At 38.9% G+C, this 24,211-nt stretch overlaps 1 protein-coding gene across 1 annotated transcript in view; it reads right to left on the reverse strand.

The window, feature by feature from the left end:
• Positions 1–13,362: 13,362 nt before the first annotated feature.
• LOC139294986 (RNA-binding protein Musashi homolog 2-like) overlaps positions 13,363–24,211 on the reverse strand; it is a 218,135-nt gene continuing 207,286 nt past the window's right edge. Inside the window, exons 12-14 of the mRNA XM_070917022.1 lie at positions 22,889–23,068; positions 18,266–18,420; positions 13,363–13,407 (exon numbers count right to left, since the gene is read on the reverse strand). Coding sequence (XP_070773123.1) covers positions 13,363–13,407; positions 18,266–18,420; positions 22,889–23,068 — 380 coding nt within the window. The remainder of the gene's footprint in view (positions 13,408–18,265; positions 18,421–22,888; positions 23,069–24,211) is intronic.

Below are 24,211 nucleotides of genomic sequence, written 5' to 3' on the forward strand. Positions count from 1 at the left end.
GAGCAGTTTTTCTATTGAAAGCCCTCACACGTTCTGATGAGTCCTTCCATGCTGTTCATTCCTGACAGGGACAGAAACCAGCAGCAGTGTATCATCCCAGTGCATCTCCTGCTTTCTGGGATGAATGTATCAGCTCTGAACAGACAGTCCCTGACATTTTAGTGATCTGTAATGATCACCATAAACCTTACAACATTAAATGTCAGGCTGAAGCACTTGCCAGAGTTTGCAACTGATCTCATGTACATCACGGTTCAAAGAACAAATACTGCAGGCTGCAGTCCCAATGTTCACCCCGAGCCTTAAAACACTGAACCCTCACAGACTTTCATTAGCGTCAGCCGTGTGCGAGTGCAGGAGGGAACAAGGGCTCAAAATGCTTTACCAGGAACGGGACAGCAGGTTGTGAAATCCCAATGTACCGGGGGCAGAGTGAAGTAAAGTGCATGGCTCATATTTCTGTGTTAATAGCTCACTCTATATACATTTATATTTTAGAAACACACATTCTTTCTATGATTTTATTTTAGTGAGCTTTCAGAGCTGCATCATGCAAATGATTTGAATCAAACCGCCAACCTTTATGTTAATGAAGAGCCACAGCTGCCCTGATGCATTTTAATAAGGTACGGGGAAGCTACATGGACACATATAGAATATTATTTCTGAAATAAAGGGTAATAGACAATTTCCCAGCGGTGAGTTTCATGTGCATGAAAAAGACATGTCCTACCGGCTGACCTCTGCACTGATTTCAGAGGCTGATACCAACTAGGGCGTCACTTAGAGCATGAATAAATTCTCCAGGTAGAAAATGAGACACTGGGAGGACTTTCAGAACCTATTTTGAACAAGAATAAGAGTCTACAGCTATGCTAGCAGCTCTCAGAGGCTGTACTTGTACTGCATAATGGTGTTTTGAGCTAAATGCTAATGCAGGATTCATCCTCTGGGGACTGTGAAAAAAAATCCATCTAATAGTTTCCAGATATTTCAGTCTGGACCAGAGTGGACCGACCCACAGATCAACATTGTCATTAATAGAGATAAAAAACGAGTTAACATATATTTCTCTTTTAGATACCTATAATCAGCATTTGTATACAACAGTTCTGTTGAGTTCATGTTATTGTGTATATTGTTACAATGACAGATGATCACATTTTGCTTTGTAAAATGTGATCATGTCGGAGAAAACAGAAGTAGCAGGTGACTTTCTGAACTCCAGCGTAGGAAGATTAGCTGCGTCCTCTGATTATGCACTGGACTGTCACCATCCATCACTAAAGCTGTCTGTATATTTATGCTCAGTGGCCTCCGAAACATACAGTGTGTCTGCGGCTCTAGTCTGTCTGGTCACAAACAGCAGTTACTTACACTCCGTCTCTATGCATGTAACCCCATGGGGCCGATCATTCATTTCCTGTTTACCGGCGCTCCTCAGTGGCCACTCTTCTTGACACTTGTTCATGAGTGAGGGGAAGATGGAGTGAGTTTCAAAAGACTGGAAATCCATACACGCGGGCGGACACGGCGACACAGGTCGCGTCTCCTCAGCGCTGCACTAAAGGGATCCAGGTTTAGACTACTGGAATAAGACATGATGCAGTGCAGCTATAACGACGGTGCTGCAGCTCAAAATATATATGAAACAAGTACCTGATGAGACAGTGGTGCGTCCACATGATCTCAGCAGCAGTGTTGCCTGAAGACTGTGGCGAGTGCAGCTGGCCTGCTGATGATTTCTTTTTGGTCATCAGTAATATTCTCTCAGCATTCTCTCATATTGTTTGCTGCTAGGTGGAATTAAGCTTTGTGTGCTGGTGGGCTGCTGTGGAGGGGGGTGGGGGGGGCATTTTGTGTGATATGGGCCATTGACTGCTTTTCCATAGCTCAGGAACAATAATGAGATTTTTTTTTTCAGAATATCAGTGCCGCCATTCAGCGCACTGATTGTGTTTATGAAATTGTGCATACATCTCTCTATGCCGGAGCAGGGGAAGGGAAAGCTATTTTCAAAACATTAGCAAATTGTTTTCTGTTATTGTGCAGAGATTGATAAGAGTATGTGTTGTCTAAACACACACACACATACAGGGGAGAAAAAAAAACATAAAAAAGCGAAAAGCATGCTGTTATGGCTTGGAATTGCCTATTGCTCTTCCCATCCACCAAAAAAAGAGGGAAAAAAACTACTAATATAAACTGTATCACCTTACCTTCCTACTGCCATTAAGCTGTAACTACAGTAAATTCAATTGTTTCTTTACACATGTTTTAGGTGTAATCCTGCTATAAAAATATCTTTTGGGGATTTTGCAATATCATTTACTGTTATGCAGTTTATGTGGTTGCTGTTTATTACTTAATTCATATGTACGCTTCATGCATTTGGTGTATTATTGCATTACTGTGCTGCTTCAAATCCCATTTTCCTGATGAGACATGAAAATGACCTTGAGCTTGACCTTGCCTCTGAAATCTCTGTGTATTTCTTCCCTAGCAGATCTTGTGTCAGATGACTTGAGATTTCACACAAATCACCTCTCATCTGATAAAGACCTCTGTGTGGCAAGCGTTCACCAGCGGAGGTGTTCCTTCTCGTGCATGCTAGGTTACAGCTCTCATTAGTGTTTGCACTTTAGAGGCAGCAAAATGGATTTTCTGAGCTTTGCATTGCATTGAAAAAGCATGGTAACGTTTGTTTCATAACAGCAACACTTTCTTTGATGATACCATATCACAGCTGGATCAATTATCTAAATAACTATATATTTACCTTTTGAGGAAGTTTCTCTGACTTTTTTTTTGTTTTTAAATGTATCACAAATCCCACAAAAAACATGTATGAATGCTGTTGAACTAATCTTCTCAAACATTGCAAATAATATTGAAGTCTGCATGGATTTTCTTTTTGGTTAATTAATTAACGGCAGGCCTTTCTTTCTAGTGGAGGTCTGCAACATTTAGACAAGCGAGTTAGTGTATTGTGATGAAAAATAATCAGCATGAGGACGTTTTACACTGGGAAACATTTTGATGTGAAATGTCAGAATGTGTTAGTGACTGTTTTACTAAAACAATATTAGATTTAGCAGGCCTCTTGACCTGGGGGCTACACATACACACACACACACACACACATTCATTTCTCATTAATTTGATTGCTGTCATAATAGTTTTGGGATGCCTCAGCAAAGGGCGGACTGAAATCTCACACATACCTCATGGAGGTATATTTTTCCCAAAGTAGAGACTACAGACTGTGAAGTGAACTTTAAACGCCAGAAATTTGCAGCGCCAGCCAAGTAATCATTAATCCATCGGTAATGATCCCATCAACACCAATACACCCCCACCCCCACCCCCTTGGCATTTGCTTTGTATTTTTTTTGCTCTGTCCTGCGGTAATAATTGACACTCTTACCTGCTTCCACAGTCTGTTGCTCACTAGTTTGCTCTGAGGCAGCGATCGATTCTGGAGCATCAGATCCATGAAGACAATGATGATGAACAATGAACAGACAGCTGCATCCTCTGTGATGTGGGCCAAAACTGATGGCCTTTGTAAGCATGTAATGCCTCATCTGGTGGATAAAAAAAAGAGGGACACAATATGTGGATTTTCTGAGTCAGTTAGCACATGGTCTCCTCTGCTTTTCAAGTCTAAATATTGAGGCTATAATTGCTTTGATTTTTAAAAGAGACTGCATGTGTATGTTTCTTTTCTGTAAGAAACTCAGTCACCTGTCAGCATTCAGCCTTGAAACATAAAGTGCCGGAGATAATGATTCTGCAGCTTTTCTTTATTCCATTTCCAGGATGAGCATTATGTTAAACTTCTGCGACAACATATAAAATATACTAAACATTATATGTGTTAATACTTGCATGTTAATGACGAGTACTTGTCATCCTCATGTTAAATCATATTCTGCATAGTTTATATTACAGGAATAATGACGCACATCTAAATAATGGGATTACAGTTATCTCATCCTATGGAGTTTTGAAAAGTAATTGTAGATACTGGTCATATAAAACCTCATTTTAATATATTGATGTCAAGCAAATTAATTTAATCTACAATCTGTAAAAAATAAAGTTGTTCTTAAAATTTTTAGATTATAATTCTCAGATGAAGTTATCTATCGGATTATGTCACTGATTATAATTATTGAAATTTCATTTAAAAGTCCCTCCAGCCGAGTGTAGGATTATCTCAAAGTGTTTGTCAGACGGACAGACTCCTCTTGCACAATGAAAAGGCTATTTGAGCTCAAGAAACAATTTCTGAAAAATGAAGTGAAGACCAGGACATAATGACACTCATTCTCGAAAGAAACTCAATAGTCTGTTTTCTTCTTCTCAAAAACAATCCAGGGACCAGTTCCACACATGAAGCTGTCTGCGCTCTTGGCTGCGGACTGTTTGCCATTCCCAGAAGGTCATTTGGTTAATGCACATTTGAGTTTTCATGGACTCTTAACTAGTTTTTAATCAGCAATTATTAGTGAATTGGAAGGCTGTGCAGGCGCATGACTCTCTGCTGGCGGGAGAGTGCCCATCAATGTCACGTCAATTTCCATGCCAAAGGCTACATTAGGCCTGGAGTCTGGGAGGGAAGAGCCACCTGAGTGCCTCATCTCCCCATCCACAGCAGTCTTCCCATCAACTATTGACTCTATTACACAGCTCTGTCAAAAAGATTTTCCGCTTCAAAAGAGGAGCAACCATTACATGGCTGCGCGGGGAGATAATTTAGTGATGCACATGAAATTAAGTGCATATCCATTGAACATTGCTCATTATTGCACTTGAATTCCTACAATGCCAGGCTTGTGTGAGGATCCTGGATGCTTCCTAACCTTTCTTTTCAAGGTATAAACACAGCTTGATTATTTAGGCTGATGTACTATATAAATAGATGTAATTTTCATCTATATCTAACCTTCCTGCTTTGGCAATTAAACATGCCAGCATCTCAGACTAGCTCTTAATTACCGTTAATAAATGCTGAGGGGCCCTGAGGTGTCCTCGCAGGCTGGGGACGGGGACGGGGGACGGAGACGGGGGGGGCTGTTAGTCTCCTGCAACACCACATCGCAGCATGAATATGCATGGCAGCCAGGTATTCTTCAGCTCTCTCCTCTGCTTCTCAGGCTGACGCACACGGAGGTGGCAGCAGACCGCCTCTTGAACCAGCACTTCTTCATTACACCTCCACAGCGGCCCGAGCGTCGTCGCCATGCTGCATCCTTGCAGTGGCATTTCCTGCACACTGTGGCTTGTTTGTGTTTTTGCCAGGAGCTGTCACATTCAGCCTGTTAGCACTGGCCCATGGGAAATTTACACAGAGCCGCTGGTACGAGGTGAGGCCATCAAATGAGCCGCTGACATGCGGCTCGACGCACACATATTGGGTGAAGTTTATGCGTGTCACTGTACGTATGCTGCCAATCAAAAGTTGGTGAAAACCTACATTTTTGTGTTTTTGGTTCAGTGTCAATATAAATGTAAAATTATTGCAAGTACTCTAAAAATATAGATTGTTCATGAATGTAGATGATACATTTTCATTGTGTATGCCATGCTGCTCAAATATCACTTCCAACATTTTCTCTTTAAAACTAACTTTGATTCCACAGATTAATAACAGCTTCCTTTTCTCTGCTGCGAGCTGACATTTAGCTCCCATAATGACGGCTGATTGTCTTGCAGTGCTCCACCAAAGACCTGGATCCTTGTGTTTTGAGGGCCGACGAGTGTCGAGCTCTCTGATCGTAATGGCACTTTTAATTAGCACTTAATTAAAGGCAGGTGGACTGGAAAGGTCAACCAGTTAGGCGTACATTAAAAAAACAAAAAAAACAACACACGAGCATCAACTGTGAATTTGTCTGCTAATTACAGCGACCAGGATCTGGACAGATCTGCTGTAGGTTAATAACAAACTTATGTAATATAATAAAATCACAAGGCTACATTTTTCAATCCATTTGAACACATTTCTCATTTGCAAATGTTTTACTGTGTTTTACTTGCAAAGTGTGCTTACATCTATATATATTAAAGTTTACAGCAAATTCTAATTTAACCAAGAAATGTGGAATTACTGGGCGTCCAAAAACATTTGACTGGCAGTATTTTGTGTTCATACATGATGGTCTGTGTGTTTGAAATGTTTGTATGTTATGTATGCACATACCTTGTGACTGGGCTCCACACTGGTCTATCAGAGAAAGCCAACAAAATCAAAAGCAGCTTCTGTAAAAGTGAAACAATAGTCCAGACTGTCAGTTGGATTATCATTGCGCTCACTTACACAAACACAAAACACAAACATAGCTGCGGTGTGATCTAAACTTCTTGTGCCTCGGCTCTGAAAAACAGAGCTGGGAACAGTATCGATCCCAGTCAGAATTATAGATCACCGTGTCTGAATGAGTGATGAAGCTGTCAGACGGCTGGTCTCACCTGACAAGCACCCACACTCAAAATCCTGATCCCAGGACTTCAGTGCAACAGTGACGTTATGTTTACAATCATCATCTGTACCACTGTAAGAAAAGATATTTTGAATCTGGAGGAGAACACTCACTCATCACACAATTATTATAATACTTAGCTAGGTCTGGTGTTGTCAGAAGGTATACAGTATGTGAGGTATACAGGTGTATTTTACATACTAGAGTCACTTTAGTGTAAAAAGGAACTATCCAGTTAGAAACCAGCTGTCAAGGACTGGCATGATTTTAATCTTTAGGAAACAGGATTTCTTTTAAAATTATTTTTACATTTTCAATTTTTCATTCTTCTTGTTCACCTCGAAACATGAATTTTGTTTCTGGCATCTGAATTGATTGATTCTCCATCTCAAGTACAAGCAGGGCTGATCACACTGTGACAAACACATCAAAGGTGAACCATAATACTTTATGAGTGCGTCTCTACTATTGTGCGGCTGTAAAAGACCCGCCATGCAGCAGCCTGTTTGCTCATCCACTCATCACACCCTCGGCCGTTTATACACTGAGCCTCAGCTAATATTGATGCTCTCCGTGTGATACTGCCCATGGAAAATAACGCACCGGTGGATGCCGAGCCTTTTTTCCTGAACGCGCTGCCATCTTCCCCAGCTCTGGGAGAGACCACTGAGGGGCAGCAGAATTACACGCCGGCTTTTTGTTTGTTCACCGCTTCCCCAAACGCACCTCAGTGCTCAGACTCTGTCTATCCTGCTGACTTATGAGTGACCTTGAAGGATCCCGGCGCCGATGTGCTGAGTGTGTGGTTGAGTGACAATGTGGAATAAAAAAAAAGAAAAAGCCCAGCTCAGTACACACAACAACACTGTGTCTGTATCCAGGTATGGGATGTCAGCAGCTGTTAAAACACTATGGAAAGTGAATGTCTCTTTAATGTGATGGTTCACTACATGTGATATTGAAATGTTGAGATAAAATCTTTTTTTTAGCAAATATATTACAAAAAAATAAAAATACAATGAAACAGTGAAAACAAGTAATATAACAATTCAGTTTATTTTATTTATTTTCCAGACAGACACATCAATTTCTGGACCACAGTAGAGGATGGAAACCTTTCACAGACATCTTTTGTCAATATTATTATTTGAAAATACAAATATAAAATTAGACTTTCCACATTTGATATGTGAGAGACCCCCATCCATTATTATTATTAGGGTTTTTTTTGTGTGTGTATATTTTACAACAAGGCTTAAGCAAGCCATATGATAACCTGAAAGATGCTTTCAGATGTCAGTCAAGTCTGTCTGTCTCTCGCCATAAAAAGTCGGTTAACATAAAAAAAAGGGGCAAGTGTTAGGAATGGGCAGACAGCAGTGAAGAGAGCTCTGTGCTCAGCCTGCAGAAACATGGAAGCACAGCAGAGCCTCACACTGCCGTCCATGCAGTCTGAAGAGCTTCCAGGCTCCCCTCTAGGCCATGCGGTCTGCTCCAAACTCGACAACACGCCAGGGTGGACTCGCGTGTTGGTGAACACAAGCTAATAATGATGACTATATGAACCTGGGTGTAGCTGTGTGAGGGATATTCTGTTATACAGCTGAGGTCTCCAGTCTAACGTTGTTCAGACAAGTTCAAATGAGTGACAAATTGCAAGTATATAATCATCTATACACATATATATTGCAATTGCATGTATATATTTAGCAATGAGCGTGGGTGAGATGGCAATGGTTTGGACTGAAGGGGAAATTCACCCTAAAACACGACAGTACAGTTGAACTCGTGCTATTTCTGTCACCTCGAAGAGTTCAGTCTGGATTTGTGAACATGAAGCTGATCTTTGTTATATCTGGAACACAAGAGAGCCGACGCTATAAATGGTGGCGCTGGAGACTAACTTTGTGGTCACTGTGACAGTATCCAGTATCTCTCAGAGATAAGGGCACATTGTCTGGTTTAAAACCATTAGCACCACTATGAATAAGCCTCTTTTGGGTATAAATGCTCAAGATCGGTCAATGAGCCTTCAAAGTCAGTCTGATTAATTGGAAATGGAGCAGAGCCTGAAACAGTCCTTGTCTGATGTCCCAGCTTTTGGGAGACAGTTGTTCACATTCATAAAACAGATTTGAATCCAAGGCGACAGAAATCTCACGCGTGCGCGTGGTTTCAGGGTGGGATTTCCCCCACGAGCGGATGGGATCAATTGTTTGGCCATTGCCTAGCACTTGCCTCAAGATTCAAGTTTAAATGGATACGGTAGTACACTACAAATGTCAACGCCTTCCAGGTTGACTTTTTTTCTTTTTTGATTATTTTTTTTCTTAAACCAAGACCCCTCCCCTCTCCCCAAAAATGGATAAGCTAGTCTACTAAGATGTGTAACATTCATCAGCTGTAAACTGCTGTCAGTTTAAGATAAAATGAAATTACAGCAACAGAGCCATGCTACCTTAAAGTCCAAGCTACAGGATCACAAAACAATAGAAGGGTCAATTTTCAGATTGGAAAAATGAGCCATTTCAAGTTTGACCTTTTTTGACCTTGTCAAAACAGGGTTAATCATAGTCTAAGAGGCACCGGGCGCTGCAACAGTGAAATAACCAAAACAATGTATTTTACACTTGTTGCACTGTTATTGGTTTATCAGATGAAATGGTGACCAAATTGGAATCAACTACAGCTCCTAATGAGCTTCTTGAGTTACAGTTTATGTTATTTGATCAAATATTCAGATAGATTCAAGGGACAATGGTGCAAATGAAAAGGAGGACACTTCCTTTTATCCTGTCACAATAAAACTTAACGTACACAGAAGTTGGTACACTTAAATAACTGAGTCCTATTATATCTATTGGCTTTTTACTGTTGAAAAAGGCTAGAAATGTGCAAATGAGGCGAACATAAGCATTAATACTTTATTTTTTTAATGACTTTTAGCTTTCCTGTGTTTTTCTATAGTTTTGGGTAAATACTATATATATCCTGTGTTGTCCAATGGGATTTACAATTACTTTTATCATTTTACAATAACTTGTAATATTATTTGACTTGCTAAACATGTTGACATTGTCTTTTGGGATCATTGGCCTATTTTTAAATAACACAATGTCTTGTATACTTGCTGGATTCAGTGGAATAATTTGTCACTAACAGAGCTGCCATTACTGTACAAACTGTATGTAATTTGACAGTCTATACTGGATGAGAAGAATGAATCGACACTAATGTTATTTATTAATGTAACAGTATTCAATTTTAAGACCCCATGAGGAGAAATAAATGAAATAACCAATATCAAACCTAAATTATGTTTAATTGAAATTACACTCTAAGAGTAACTCAGTCTGTGGTTGGAGTGTGCACACAGCTTGAGCTCCTGAATTGAATTGGCTTTATTATAGGTTTCATTTTCGCATGAAACACAGCTGCTTGTGTAAATCTAACAGGTCTGAATACTGGACTTTGACACCTTTAACATGGTGTTTTTTGAGGAAACCTTGAGCATTTAAATTCAAGTTTAAATGTTGTGTTTTCTGCTCTGATTTAGTTTAGCAATGAATCACAGCTTTAGGGTGCTGGTCCAACGTCAGGACTTTATCTATTAATCAGCCTTGATACACACCCCATCATTTAACACCTGCTAATATTCCTTTAGGTTTTCTGTTTAATGGAGTCTTTTGCAGTCCTTTTATTCCTACAGTAATGCCTCTATACTGTCCAAATGTGTGAACAACATTGGTTAAAACGAAAACTAATTCCCAGAATCTAAATTATTAGAATTATCAATACAAGTTTTGAGAGAAATAAGAGATCAAAAACAGTATTATCTAAAAATAACTGGGATTTTGTCAAAGTGTACAAACATTAAAAGATAAAACAGGTTATTTCTAACAGCACTATGCCTGATATTACGACTACTGTGGTAATCATTGGTATGTTTCCTTAAAAAAATATGAAATTTTTTTTTTTACATAAAATCTTTTCCCATGATTATAGCTCGTGTCCCTCTTTAAAAAAAATGATCAAAAACAAAAGTTTTGCATATCTAGCATTAGCATTTAAGGTAGTATGGCACACCCCTTTTAAAACATTCAAGGGTGGGGATCCAAATAATGCCTTGTGAACAATTCCATCTTACAGCAACTGTTTCTCTATTGTTCATCCATGAGAGCTTTGGTTAGCTGAAACCATGTGAGAGTGGCAAAACCAAACCAAAAAAGTAAAACATACAGGGAATAAATTACAGTGAACCTCTATCAAAATAATTGTCTGCAAATCTCAGAGTAACATGATCATTTAGAGAAAGGTCTATCTTGACTGGTCCTAAATCCACTATTCACTACAAGTATTATATTAATGAGTCCTATATAACATCTACTTGTAATTACAGGAGATAGAAAAAGAGCGCGAGAGGGGGAGGGATAAATATGAGAGAAAGGAGAGGTAGAGCAAGGGAGAACAACAAAGACCACTACACTGGTATCAAAGACAGCACTCTGTTTACAAGTTAACTGTGATTTCTTTACACACTAATGAAATACATGAATGATCAACAAAAGAAGTAGGATCTCTGAGGATGGGGAATGGAAAGAGAGAAAAGCAATGGATGCACAGTACATTTTAATAGTATATTACAATTATTAATATATAAACCACAAAGTATCAATAAAACTCTGATTAAACTTGAAATCAGCAAAGAAGCATCTTTCTTTTTTTTTTTTTATAGTTTTGTATTTCTTATTTTCTTTTACATTTGAACATTACAAGGGTATTTTTTTTTCTTTACTCTTTAAATTATTACTTGATCACACCTCCATATCATTTACTTTAGAAGTATCCAGCATATTTCTTTACCTGGTTGTTTTCGAAAAAAAAAAAAAAAAAGAAATGAGACAAGAAGTGGGTAAAATGAAAAACAACAAATACACCTGCAGCAGGTAAAGTACTTCAGAATACACACCATTCATTCCATCAATGATTTTAAAAACCGGACTGCACTCTCGGAGCATATTATTATTAAATGTTTGTCATGAGTAAAATCATTAACCACACATACTGTGTAAAACCTGGTGTAGCGACAGATAGTGAATAATTCAGTGTCTTCTTCTGACCCTGTATAAATATCTTTAGATGAGACATGGGTCTAATATATAAAGAAATCCAAGTGTACACTGCAACATATCAGTTACTATTTCCCAAGCTGTTAACTCGCCTCAAAACACTGAAGCGTTTGTCTAGTCGAGAATACATTAACCCCTAAAATCCTTCATACTATCCCAAAGCACAGGGCCGTTTCTTTTTAAAAAGCCAACATATACATGTGCAAATAGGAAAATGGCCTGTACTTTACTACTCACAGTGCAATGATTACTCGCTTTATTACCTTTCAGTGTTTTCGTTTTGTTTGTTTTTTGCCACTAGAAATAAATTAAACCTGCCAATGATTCCACAATAGAACTCACAAAGGCTGAGGTATGGTATCAAAATGTTTACTTTCCTAATTCATTCAAAAAAGAAAAAGAAAAAAAAAAAAAGAGAGAGAACTGATTCAGAGAACAAGCATTACATAAAGGCTCGAGCACAGAGCCCAGATATTGTGTTCCAAAAAAATGAATCAGGAACAAGCAGGATGAAACAAACAATAACATACAACTAACAAGTTCCTCTCAAGAGTATAAAAGTGTCAGGATGCACAGAGCACTGTAAAATGCCTGGTTCAAGTTCTAATCTTCACATCTAAGTACAGTGTGCTTTGGATTTAATCATCTTTTATTTTCTCTCTCTCTCTCTTTGAAATGATACTGATATCTTAACAGTTAGACAAAAGATACCAATCAGGCTCTTTTTTCTCTTTTTTTCTCTTTTTTTTAAGTTCTTAAAACTGTATTGACTTAACTCGCCGTTTGTAAATTTGCTGGTATGACACTTGTAAAATTATTCGGCTTCAGTATTTACAGAGCAAGTGTGTTCTGTCTGTCTCTCGGGGTCATTATACCGTCTTCCAGCAGAAAAAAGTATAATAATAACTGTTTACAGCTTTTTCTTCTATTCACACGCTATAACATGTTTCTTTTTGACACACCATCACAAAAATATGCTATTCTCTCACTGAGTTGGTTATATGCAGTGACTGGAATAATATGTACAGCTACATTTCTTTTTCTCAAGTTTGAATTCACAATGTAGTTATATGAAATTTGTTATAGCATATATATATATTTCTAAACAACAAAAACAACACTTATAAAAAAGGACCATAAAAATATTGGAGTCCTCTTTGTATTGCCCAAAAATAGGTAATTATGGTTAACAATGAGACATCACAAGAAATAAAACAGCTACTAAGATTTATTACTTAGATACCCTCTTTAAGTTTTTCCTTAAAATTTAATTTTTTTTTCTCCGAGTCTCTCCACACCGAGCTTCTTTTTTTTTGCGGAGAGACTGAATGGAACATCCAATCATTTCTCCTCTACACTGACCGATACAAAGATGAAGACATGACTTGCAGATATTCTTGGCTATGACCCCCGCACTTCAAACGAAACCCATTTACACAAACATACTATAAGATAAAAATCAAATGACACAAAATTAAGGTTAAACTAAAAAGGACTTTCTAAAAACTAATCCAAACAAAAGCTAACAGAGGAAGGAAACAGGGTGAATGAAAACGACGTGAAACATCATACCAAACCAGGTTGTAAAGTTATAGAAGGTTTGGATTATAGTACAGCAGTTGTTATTTTTCTGAGATGACTAACGTTTTCTTTTCTTCTTCATATGGTTCCGTTCTTTCGTTCTTTTTGCCTCGGTGATGCTGTAGTGCTTGAAGTTGGATAGCATCACCTGCACACAAAGCCAATTAGAAACTTCGTCCTGTCTTTCCTGGGCCACCAGATATACTCTGCTGGGCGATACAGAAAAAAAGGACAGCAACAGCATTAGAATCTGTTCATTTTGTCTGCTGTAAATACTGAACTGTGTAAGATTCACAGTGACATTTAATGATAGAAATCTGTGGTGGTTAATATGACTTTCAAATAACATATTTTTGCTGCCTGCTGAGGCGCAATAGCATGAAACAAATGTGACAGCAGTTATCATAAAGTGCAGCCGGTCAGAACATGCTGCAGACATAACATAAGTTAAGCACATAATTACAGTAAAGAACTTCATACACATATGAGTTCAACACACATCACACATCATGTCTATAAAACATAGCTGGAAGCAGACAGAAAGCTCAAGATATTTTTTTTGAATGGGTTTTCTAGATGGCATATGAGGGCCACTGTTAGCAATAAAGATGAATTACAGTGACAAAATAAACATGATGAAACTGAAATATTCGGTTCCTCACAGACATTTATTGCTTGGGAAATATAATGATTCAAAGCCATTGACTTGTTAGTAAAAAGTTCCGGATTTGATATTTTAGTCACAGCGGGGAAGAAGTGTGATGAGAGTTTAGGTGAAGTAATGACATCAAAAATATTATGTGACATACTGTATGTTTGACAAGTAAGTTTGCACTTTTAAATACGTGTAAGACTGTTTTTTTAGGATGGAAACATTTCAAAATGTTAATAAGAAAAAAGAAAGAAGAACTGCAGAACTGGTAGTGTGTGTGTGTGTGACTTAAGTATGAACTTTTCCTACAGTACGTCACACAAACAAACTGATCATGATGGAGTTTGTTTGAATGACTGCAAATCTTTTCTACTGTATTCTATTGTTAAGACATCGTACAGGCCCTCCGTCACACTCACACTTTATTACCAGCTCTGCCATTTAGAGGGAGGTGAATGAACAATGAATAAAGTGATGGAACATATATTAGAGAGAGAAAGGCACAGTAAATAAAATGCAATACCTCTGATGAGATGGCAACCGGCCACCTGCTCAATGGTATCCATTTGTAAAAGCTGTCGCAATCAACGGGCCCTAAAAGTGTACAGTTAGTGCTGTTGTCAGTATGCATTTCAAGGAAAGAAAGGTGAGTATCATATCAACTTTTGTCAGCTAGCATGATTGTGAACTTTTTGATTCAGTTTGATCATGTTCAGCAGCAGAGCAGGAGACTATATAGTCATACATATCATAGAGGTTCCTTATATACACACTGCAACATGACAACAGGAAGTAGGACTCATGTAATGGTCAAAGATGTTAAAGAGAGTTAGATATACTATATAGTGAATGATCTCAAGATACAGTAACTTCAAATCTTTTTATTTTCTCAGGTTACAATAACCTGAGTGAAAAATATGTGAAAGAGATAATAATAATAATAACAATACTAATAATAACAACACACACACAATCCCTATTCATGCCTACATACACAGCTGATTTGATCTGAAAGCATGCAGAGAGCAGGATCATAAACACCCCTCAGTAAGATCACTGCGTTTCTGAGTATTGAATGGTTTTCATTATGTTGCTCAATTATCAGGATCCTGTGAATATTGCTTCTGACAGGTCTGGAGAAATCCTTGAATTCAAACACAACAGTGAAAAGAGAAGCACTTTCAGCAGCGATTATCTGTCTTTATCACTTCAATCAGCTAATTGCACTCTAATTGTCTCACATAAAAAAAACAAAAAACACAGCTAAGTTCATTACAGCTTCTTCACAGTGGCTGTTTTGATATTGGCTAAAGGGATTAATAAAATCACGGGAGCGTTAAGACCGAGGGACAAGTCAGTGACTCTGAAGTCATCCATGAGGTTGTGACACATGATGATCCTACGTGTATTCAGTTCGGTAAAAATGAATTATAAAGCACATTTTAGTTCTGAATCATTTCCTATTTTAATGTTCTGAATAGAGGGATCATCTCGCCGAGAGCAGAAAGTCACAGGGCTGCCGCATCACCTCTCTGCTTTAATGCACTCTGTTTGATTCACTGGGCAATTCTGAAGTGGTGATTTAGTCCGTAGTATCACAGACACAATTTGACATTCTGTAAGGGGATCACAAAACCTGGCCTGGATTATATGAGTCAAACACAGTGTTTTCTTCACTGATCTGTTTTATAAATGAGCCCTTTTAAACTGTTTCAAGGAAAATGTGATAAAAAAAAAGGCAAACATTTCTATTCAGAATTGATAGTATTTGTCATATAGACTTGTTTTCACTGTCTCTAACTCACTAGCACTGAACTATGCCTGCAAACTGTTGCAACAAATGGAAAATAATGGAAACAAATCGCCTCATTTCCATCTGTAAACTATCTGCTGCTAAATCTGCTTGAAAATGAGCCAGCCTGGTCTTTCATAACAAATATTTTGCTTCCTACGCTGAGTACCAACAGATTATGGCAGATAGCCAGTGGACCTAAAACAATTAATAAGAGAGGCTTTGCTTAGGAAGCAAAAAGCCAATAAAATGTATTTTCCCGTTAAGCTGTTTTTGTTTGGATATCATAAATCAATTATGCACACGTATCAAAATTAAAAATGTGCTGTTTTACCTTGAGCTATTTGCACATTTGCTCCCAGTGACACGACCCCATGCCGACAAAATTACTACTCACATTCACCTCATCCTGGCTAAGCTGTTACACTTAGCTCCACTGACTGAACGTAATCTCACAAAACACAACCACAATATGTGATTCCAATACACAAAGTGAGTCACACTTCACCACAAAAGCTCAACCATAAAATTCCATGACCAGACAAGATGAAATACATGCATTAAACTCAACTTAAATAACTACAAGAATATCACAAACAGCACAAATGAATCTATCTTGCACTCTCTGGTTGCCGTAGCAGGAAATTCAAATTAATGATGTGGACTATAAAGTTCGAAAAGAGTGTCTTCACCCTGAAGTCTTGCAGCGCTCGCTTGCAGTACTAATGGGCTTGTTGTTATTCCACCTCAGTTAAGTCATGCATTAATTAGCTTCGTTCAGAAAGCAGGTGTTATTTTTATAACCTATACTGTGTCACTCAGTTCAGTCATGTAAAACAGTACAAACATGCCCCAACAAGCCTGGCAGCCAGTCTGAGAGCTTAGCCCTGCTGCACCTTGCTGGGGGCCATAAAATTCAGATGGTAACATTTCAGATTCATTATTCAGTGAGGTCCACGGTAGACTAACACACAAGCAAAGTAAAGAAATAGATGATTGAGTCTTCTTTTGGGGGGTTTGAAACTTGTCCTTTCATTGACAACAAGACACTAAAACATAAGATAGGGTCTCTCAAATTTAATTTGACTGGATTTAGATGCTAACATTTGAATGTCTGGGTTATACAGCATGCAGTCTTTGCCTTTTCGTAGACAGCTAATTTAACAAAACACATTTTTTTCTTTACTAGTGAATAGATTATGTTGCACTTATCATGGATGGATTACAAGCATGATCCATTTGAAGTGTGTGTTACTGAAGTAAGTAGACCAAATAGCTTTGGAAATGGGTATCAAGAATTATCTAAGAATTATTATAGTGGTGAAATATTTTGTTAAGCACTGTGTTTATTGGTTAAATTGCTCTTGGCAAGCAAATCCAAAATGCTAGTTTCAGACCCTTATCTTTACCCAACACTTCAGGTTACAATAAAAGAGGAATCTATTTTGTAAATTATAGTCCCCAATTTTCATTAAGCACCGCTATCTTGCAAGGCTGTGTCTTCATTGTCAGGAACGCTGGGGTTGAGGCCTTCTGAGCATTGTTGTAGTGGCTTCTTTATGATTAGAGTCAAAGCAAGGGGAGGGATTATTAACAGGTCGCTGCACATCACCTACACTGACGCACAGGCCAGGACAGACATCTGAGCACGTCCATGCAGTAGACATAGTCTGATTGACAACACCTCTACGGTCACCTCTACTAGCCCTGCTAGTCTTACACTTATGAGTTGACATGGCAACCTGCAGCTAACTGATCAGCAATAAGAAATGTGCAACAGCATCTGGCTGAGCAACTACACCTGGACAAGGACACTGGGAGAGACAAACCTGCTTGGAAGCATCGTCCTAGTGACGGAGCAAACTGAAGCTCAGGGACAGATGGGTTTCTAAAAATAAAGGAAATTTGTTCTGGGAAGGTGACACAGAGTCTGAAGTGAGGTGATTTGGGCAACAGCTAAGGGGAGTAAACATTTGCATTTGACACAGATAACTTTCAGAGCTAAGACGGGGTTTACCCTGACGCTTATGGGACCTCTGACCTCAATGACAGCAGAGACCTAAGCTCTACTCTTTGTGATAGAAACTCTAGTGTAGAACATCACAGTCATAGGCAGGTGTGTATTGGCTTAGTATCTCATTTCAGTGGTGGTATTAGATTAGATTCAACTTTATTGTCATTGCACAGAGTACAAGTACTGAGAAATGCAGTTTAGCATCTAACCAGAAGTGCAAAAAGCAGTTAAGTGCAGAGTATGTACATACAGAATGTATAGAGGTAATATATAAGTAAACATTACTGAACTGAGTAAGTGGTAGCTATGAATATGCTAAGACATATACAATATGAACAGTATGGACATGTGCAGCAGTTACTGTAGGCAGTGCAAGTCAGGTGTAAGTACAAGTAATGCTAATAGTAAGGCATTATATACAGAATAAACAGCTGAATATGGTGTATACACTATACAGTATGGACAGTAGTATAAACATGTATACGTGAGAGCATATATAGTGCAGGTATGTGTATGTGCAGTGGTGTGGCAGCAGTATTCTGACAAAAGAGGCAACTAAGCTCAAGGTGCCGTCAGACACGACAGACAGTCTGCTCTTGAGTTACTCACTGTGATGCTGGGGCCAAACCCAGAGCCGGGCTGAGGGCTAGCAGCACTGATGTAGTTGCCCACAGCCGAATCCTGGCTGCTAGGTCCGTACAGGTCAGCCACAGGCCCTGGACTGTTCGCACCAGGGAAACCTCCGGGCCTTGACGGGTTGGCACCTGCATACAAACACAGCAGGGAGCAGAGCAGCTCAGAAACACCCAACAAACATCAGTGCAACTCTTACTTGCTATGACTCAAAGGGGCACATTTAAATCAGAAGAACACATTACTGGATTCATACGTTCGTCTCGAAGGACTTGCTTACAGTTTATGTTACAGGTTACAGACACGTACTGTGTGTAAAGCTACATAATTCAATTTAATTTGCTGACAGAATGGTGCAGGATTTAGGTTTAACATGATTCCAAACAACCAGTATTAAGGGTGAATCCAGTATGATATTCTAAATATAATCTACATGCTGTGTGTATTATGCATAGGAGTAACATTCACTTTGTATAATCATGCACAACACAAAACAAGCATACTGCTAGAAATACTTCCAACATGCTAATAAACTAGTAAGGTTGCAGTGTAAATGTTGTCATGCATAATGTGGAGGAGTACTTAGTAAAACAACATTGGCTGTTGAACTAGAAGAGTAACACAGGATTAACATAATATTGGACGTCACCATCTTTTGAACCCAGACAATCGAATGATCAATAGATACGGACAAGAACCTACTCAAAAATATTCTCTATACTTTCAGCTGCATGTTTCAGCTTTTCAGTCTGCTGGCATAAAACAAAATAGGCGTGAGAGACAAGAGAAGGAGGCATAGGGGGGAAATATAAAAGCTTGACCCGAGCTCATCTGCAGGTTTAAACTCAGGGGGGATAAAAAAAGAAATACTGTACATGACTTACCACCTTTGCCCTGTGAGTAAGAGCAACTCAGACTAATAAAATGTCTTTTGGAAATCCAGATGCCTACTAAAGGCCAATAACACTGGCAATACAGGAGAGAAAAAAAAGCAGTCGGGGAGAAAGAAAAATGCAGTGATCTCTTAACAGCAATCTCCTCTGCTGTCAGCTTCACATAACCCCCCGTCTCACCCTTATTCAAAGACAGACTGTGAAAAAGTTTACTGCTGCATTAAGAAGAGAAATCTTCCGGCCACAGAAAATGTTCAATCTGTGTATATGAGCTCATGAACCCTATGATGCCTGAGAGGAAGTCTTTGTAGTACATGTAAAGAAATATAGAGTGTAACTGCGGTACATCCAATGTGTTGATGCAGACACACACACACACACACACACACACACACATTCACAGTATACAAACTGTATCATCGTCACCATGTTTACCATATCACTATCAGAGCTTTATTAGACAGGTTTGGTCCATTAGAAGCACCTGAAAACATACTCTAGATATCCGTGTAGAGCACTCCAGAAAAATGAAGCCATCTCACTAAACACACATCTAGTGGAGTTGACACTGCTGTTTAACTGCAAGGACTTTAAACAGTGAGCAGCTAGTGCTCTTATCTTGCCTGCACAGCCCCCAGTAGGCTGGCTTATTATATAATTAAGGTTTTTTTTTTTCAGTTGAAATGGCAATCCTCATTTCCTATGACTGCTGATTTTTATTAGAGTGTGGCTCACCCCTCTCCTTGTGAAGCTCATTTTTCCATTTAAATGCAGGGGCTCTGCACTGGCTCTGCATTTAGCTCGGGGAGCAAAACAATCCCCAAAAAAGTGCAATGTGGGTCAGATTGTCGTTCAGAATAGTGAATAGCGTGTTACAATTCATTTGGAATTTTTCTTATAAGAAATGATAATGTTAACTCTTTCTTATGCTTCAGTTCGTTGGTACTTGTGGTACAGATACATTTGACTGAAATGACAAAAAATGACTGGAGAGAAAATCATTTGATGCTAGGAGTGACTTCTGTCTGTGAAGTGCTTGGAAAGAAAAATGGAAGACCTGAATTAATGCATGTCTAAAGTATAACTCTATACTGAACGCTAAGTGCTATGTTGCCTGTCTGTAATGTAGAACTAGTACTATCAAAATGCATATGGAAACTATCCTGTCATCATCATCATCATCATCATCATCATCATCATAAGGCCCCTAATGTACTCAAAAGTCAATTATACTTCCTGAAAACCATTCATATCTGCTCTTATCTACTTAACAATAGCATTGTGATTCTGCTTAGTATAATGTGCTGTCTGATTTTCATATCATTAGGGTCCAGTTTGGCTACAAATATAAAGTCTACTTCACATACAGCCAGCACATAAATTGTGTTACAATGTAATCAAGCTATGTTGACTCACTCAGGATTTGAACATGCCCTCATGGGTGAGAAAAACCTGTGCTTAACTAACCAAGCAAAACTCCAACAACCACGCATCAACAGAGTCCAACAGAGTGACTTACAGCAGCAGCTGCTGCTAAAAAAACTGAGGTGGTTTGACTTGTGACACAAAAGCCTTTCTACTCAACACTATGTCAACTATAATGTACAATAAATTAACATGCTATAACCAGGCCTCAAAACCAACAGAGACAATAACATTGGAATCAGATTTGTGTGTATTTGCACTGATGTAAAGTATTAGTAATCGTCCCCCTGCCGTGCAGCTGTGTATGGAATAAGACACCTCACACTGCTTAATAGATCTATAGGAAGTAAAGATTATGGTGAACTATGTCTGTAGTGCTGCCACACTTGCACAAGTGACAAAGATACTAAAACAGCCGGCCTACAAGAAACCCTTCAGAACTCCAGAAAATCACATCTGCGTAGATGTTTCTATGCAACCTGTCTGTGTTTTTTCACTATTATTTGCTGTGCTAAAGTTCGTACACACTGTCTGTAGGAAATGCCAACATCTGCCTGGGGCAGCTGGCCAACACTTTAACCATTAGGGGGAGAGTTGGCCCCACACTTACACACTTACTTTATTGGTCCAAAAGGGTGAGAGGACAACCCCTTTTGTTTTCAACATTGTTTTGCTGCTATTATTGTGAAGTGGAGGTGGAGACACAGCAGTGAAGGCACAAGATTGAAGGCTGTGGCAGGATTCAAGCCCAGCAGGGGCACGCGAGTTTCCACAGGCAGGGAAACTAACTGCTGTGTGTAGGTCAACACTGTCACTGGCACATCTCCCACATCGCATGAAGGCACGCCACGAAACTAGACCTCCTTTACTTACAACTACTTTACATAAAAAAGACATTGGTGGTACGTCACGTCAGTGCAAACATGATCATGAGCACATAACTGTCAGAATAAAACAACTAGATACACATATAAACACTGTAGCATTCAAAGGAGGTTGTTAATTCTGAAGACTACTGTCTACTCTGAAAGAAATAGCATGAATTTAGAATCATTTTTATGCACTGCATGCAGATACTGAAATGTCAATGTGCAGTATATTTTATTTGTCAGTGGAATCTCCTCCGTGGCTTTTGAAAACTCAGATTATATGAGGTAGATAAGAGAGTATGGAATCAGATTTGTGTCAATATAATCATAAATATCAAACAAAAATAATAATTTGAGACAGAATAAAACTCACTGAAGCAAAAAAAAGTCATCTCAAAAGTAAAACGTACAACTTGTCAACGTCTGGAGCAATGAGCTGTCACTCAAAAACTCATTAGCCAATGGGGACGGACCCCTGAAGAAAAGCAGCCCAAGCGAGAGGTTTGTGTCAGAACTGCAAACAAAAAGTCAGGCAGCGCAAACGAGAGAGCTGGCAGAGTGACCGCAGAGCAGACGGTGAGGGCAAAAGTCTGATCAGTGAGAAAGAAGCCGAGGGAACTGTAAACAAAAGGACATATTATCAAAAAAGTAAAAGACCAACAGTTTACGCGAATACACAAATAATTTGTGTGCAAGCTTTACTTTTGAAATGATATTTTTTATTCTCTCTCAAATTCTTATTTTTAAGTTTTATTTGATTATATTGACACAAATCTGATTCCATATGAGAACATCAGAAAAAGCACACAAGATGAAAAAGTGTTTGTGTTGTAGAGTAATGGCTGTATTATGCAAAAACATTGTCTTTTAAGTGTCCAACACTGTACAGCATTTCTCCTAGTTAGACTTTCACGCACTAATAACATGAGCAATCATTCTTACACTTAAAACACTTAAAGAGCTCAACTAAAAGATGACACTCACTCCCACACTTAACTTGTTCCTTTGCTATTCAAAATTCACAGAAACTTGAGCTCTGTTAGAGAGGCCAGTGTACTCTCAGACATCATCAGTAGTTATTTTGTTCACATGCAAATGAAGGATTACATTCTGTATGTGTCGGCCCCTTATGTGCAAGCAGGGGCTGGAACATAACTTCACAAAGAAACAGAAAATCTACATTAAAAATTGAAAAAAAGGAGGAAGAACATGCAATGCTATTTTGTCAGCAAGACTTTTTTTTTTGTTTTTCTGAAGGGGGAAGGGGGGATTTTTTTTTCCTTAACAAAAACAAGAGAAAATGTAAAAAGAAAATAGTAATAAAAAAAAGATTAGATCATCTGCATGGAATAATGTCATGAATCAAACTGAAAAGTCCAAAAAGTGGATGAGATAGATGCGCATATACAAACCTGGGTTCTTAAATTGATCCGGGCTGTGTAGGTGCTGGAGGGGGGAGTTGCAGGCGGAGGTGGCATGCTCACTGTGCAGCATCTGAGCCGCTTGGGGCCCCAGGGAGCCATAGTCAGCAAAGGAGCAGGGCCCCCCCCTCTGGTCACTGGGCGCAGAGTAAAACCCATAATCGGGGAGGCCTGGGAGATACAGTATAGGGTGGGGAGGGGGAGGGGAGGGGACTCCATCATTGTGGAAATCAACTCTTTCATTGTCAAAGTCAATGTCCAGATTGTTGAGCATAGCTTGGTGGTGTGTTACACCAGTTTTAAGTTACATCCTTGCATTTTGTCTGCTTTAATTGGCCCTCCCTTCCCACCCCCCCAGCAGCTCCTGCCATGTAGCCAGGCCCCCTTGGCATATGGTCCGTGTTTGATACGCTCAGCTGTATCTTATACATTAGCTGTACAATTATGGATACATACTATCTCTCCCTGAAAGGACCCAATTAAGACCTCCTCAATTAATCTAATGCCTTGACTTGATTCAAATGGACCAATAACAACAAATACAAAACATACAGTTAAGGCCACAGCTTTGATACTTTTGCCTTTGCAGAATTGACCTGTGTCCTCCATGTTTTCTTGCAATCATTAAGGAGTGAGATAAAGCTGAAGAATCATTAAAACACAGGTCAATACATTTCTCATTTCAAACCGACAATTCTTCGTCGACATACCTGAAGGAAGCTTTTGTCATTTAAGTGAAAAAAAAACAGAAAGTGCACCAATCAATAATTAATTTAAAGCCTTTTTTTTTACCAATAGCAACAGATGATAAGGTTTTCATGTGAATGAGACACAGAGACATTGGTGTTTATTGATGATACGCATTCTGAAGTGCACTAAGCACTCTGAGCACGTCTCAGATTGGCCTCTTCGAATGATTCTCTCTTTGACACAGATGGTGGATTATCAACAGTTTAGAAAATGTCTTTCAGCAATAAGTCGTGCTGACATTTATTGTTTGTCCTTTTAATCTGTGACAAGCTGCTCATATAAAGAGTGCAATTAAAAGAAACTGCTCCTTCTCACACCTCTTTGATAACAGAGCTAATCTACTCAGAAGGGACTGACATTGGTGACACCGGCTTTTCCATGCTGGGTTTCCCCTGCTGTGTGTTTGTGTTTTTTATTTGGGTCCTGGAGCGAATAGCCATTCAAAGCCACTTCACCTCTACCCATTCAGAGTGAGACAGTCCACTTCTGCCAAATGGAATGTAAGCACCAGCCATGTTTCTCCCTGCCAATGCTTTTTAGCACTCTGATCTCACCACTTGTGGG

Source organism: Enoplosus armatus, chromosome 13, assembly GCF_043641665.1.
Source record: "Enoplosus armatus isolate fEnoArm2 chromosome 13, fEnoArm2.hap1, whole genome shotgun sequence".
Classification (NCBI taxonomy): Eukaryota; Metazoa; Chordata; class Actinopteri; order Centrarchiformes; family Enoplosidae; genus Enoplosus; species Enoplosus armatus.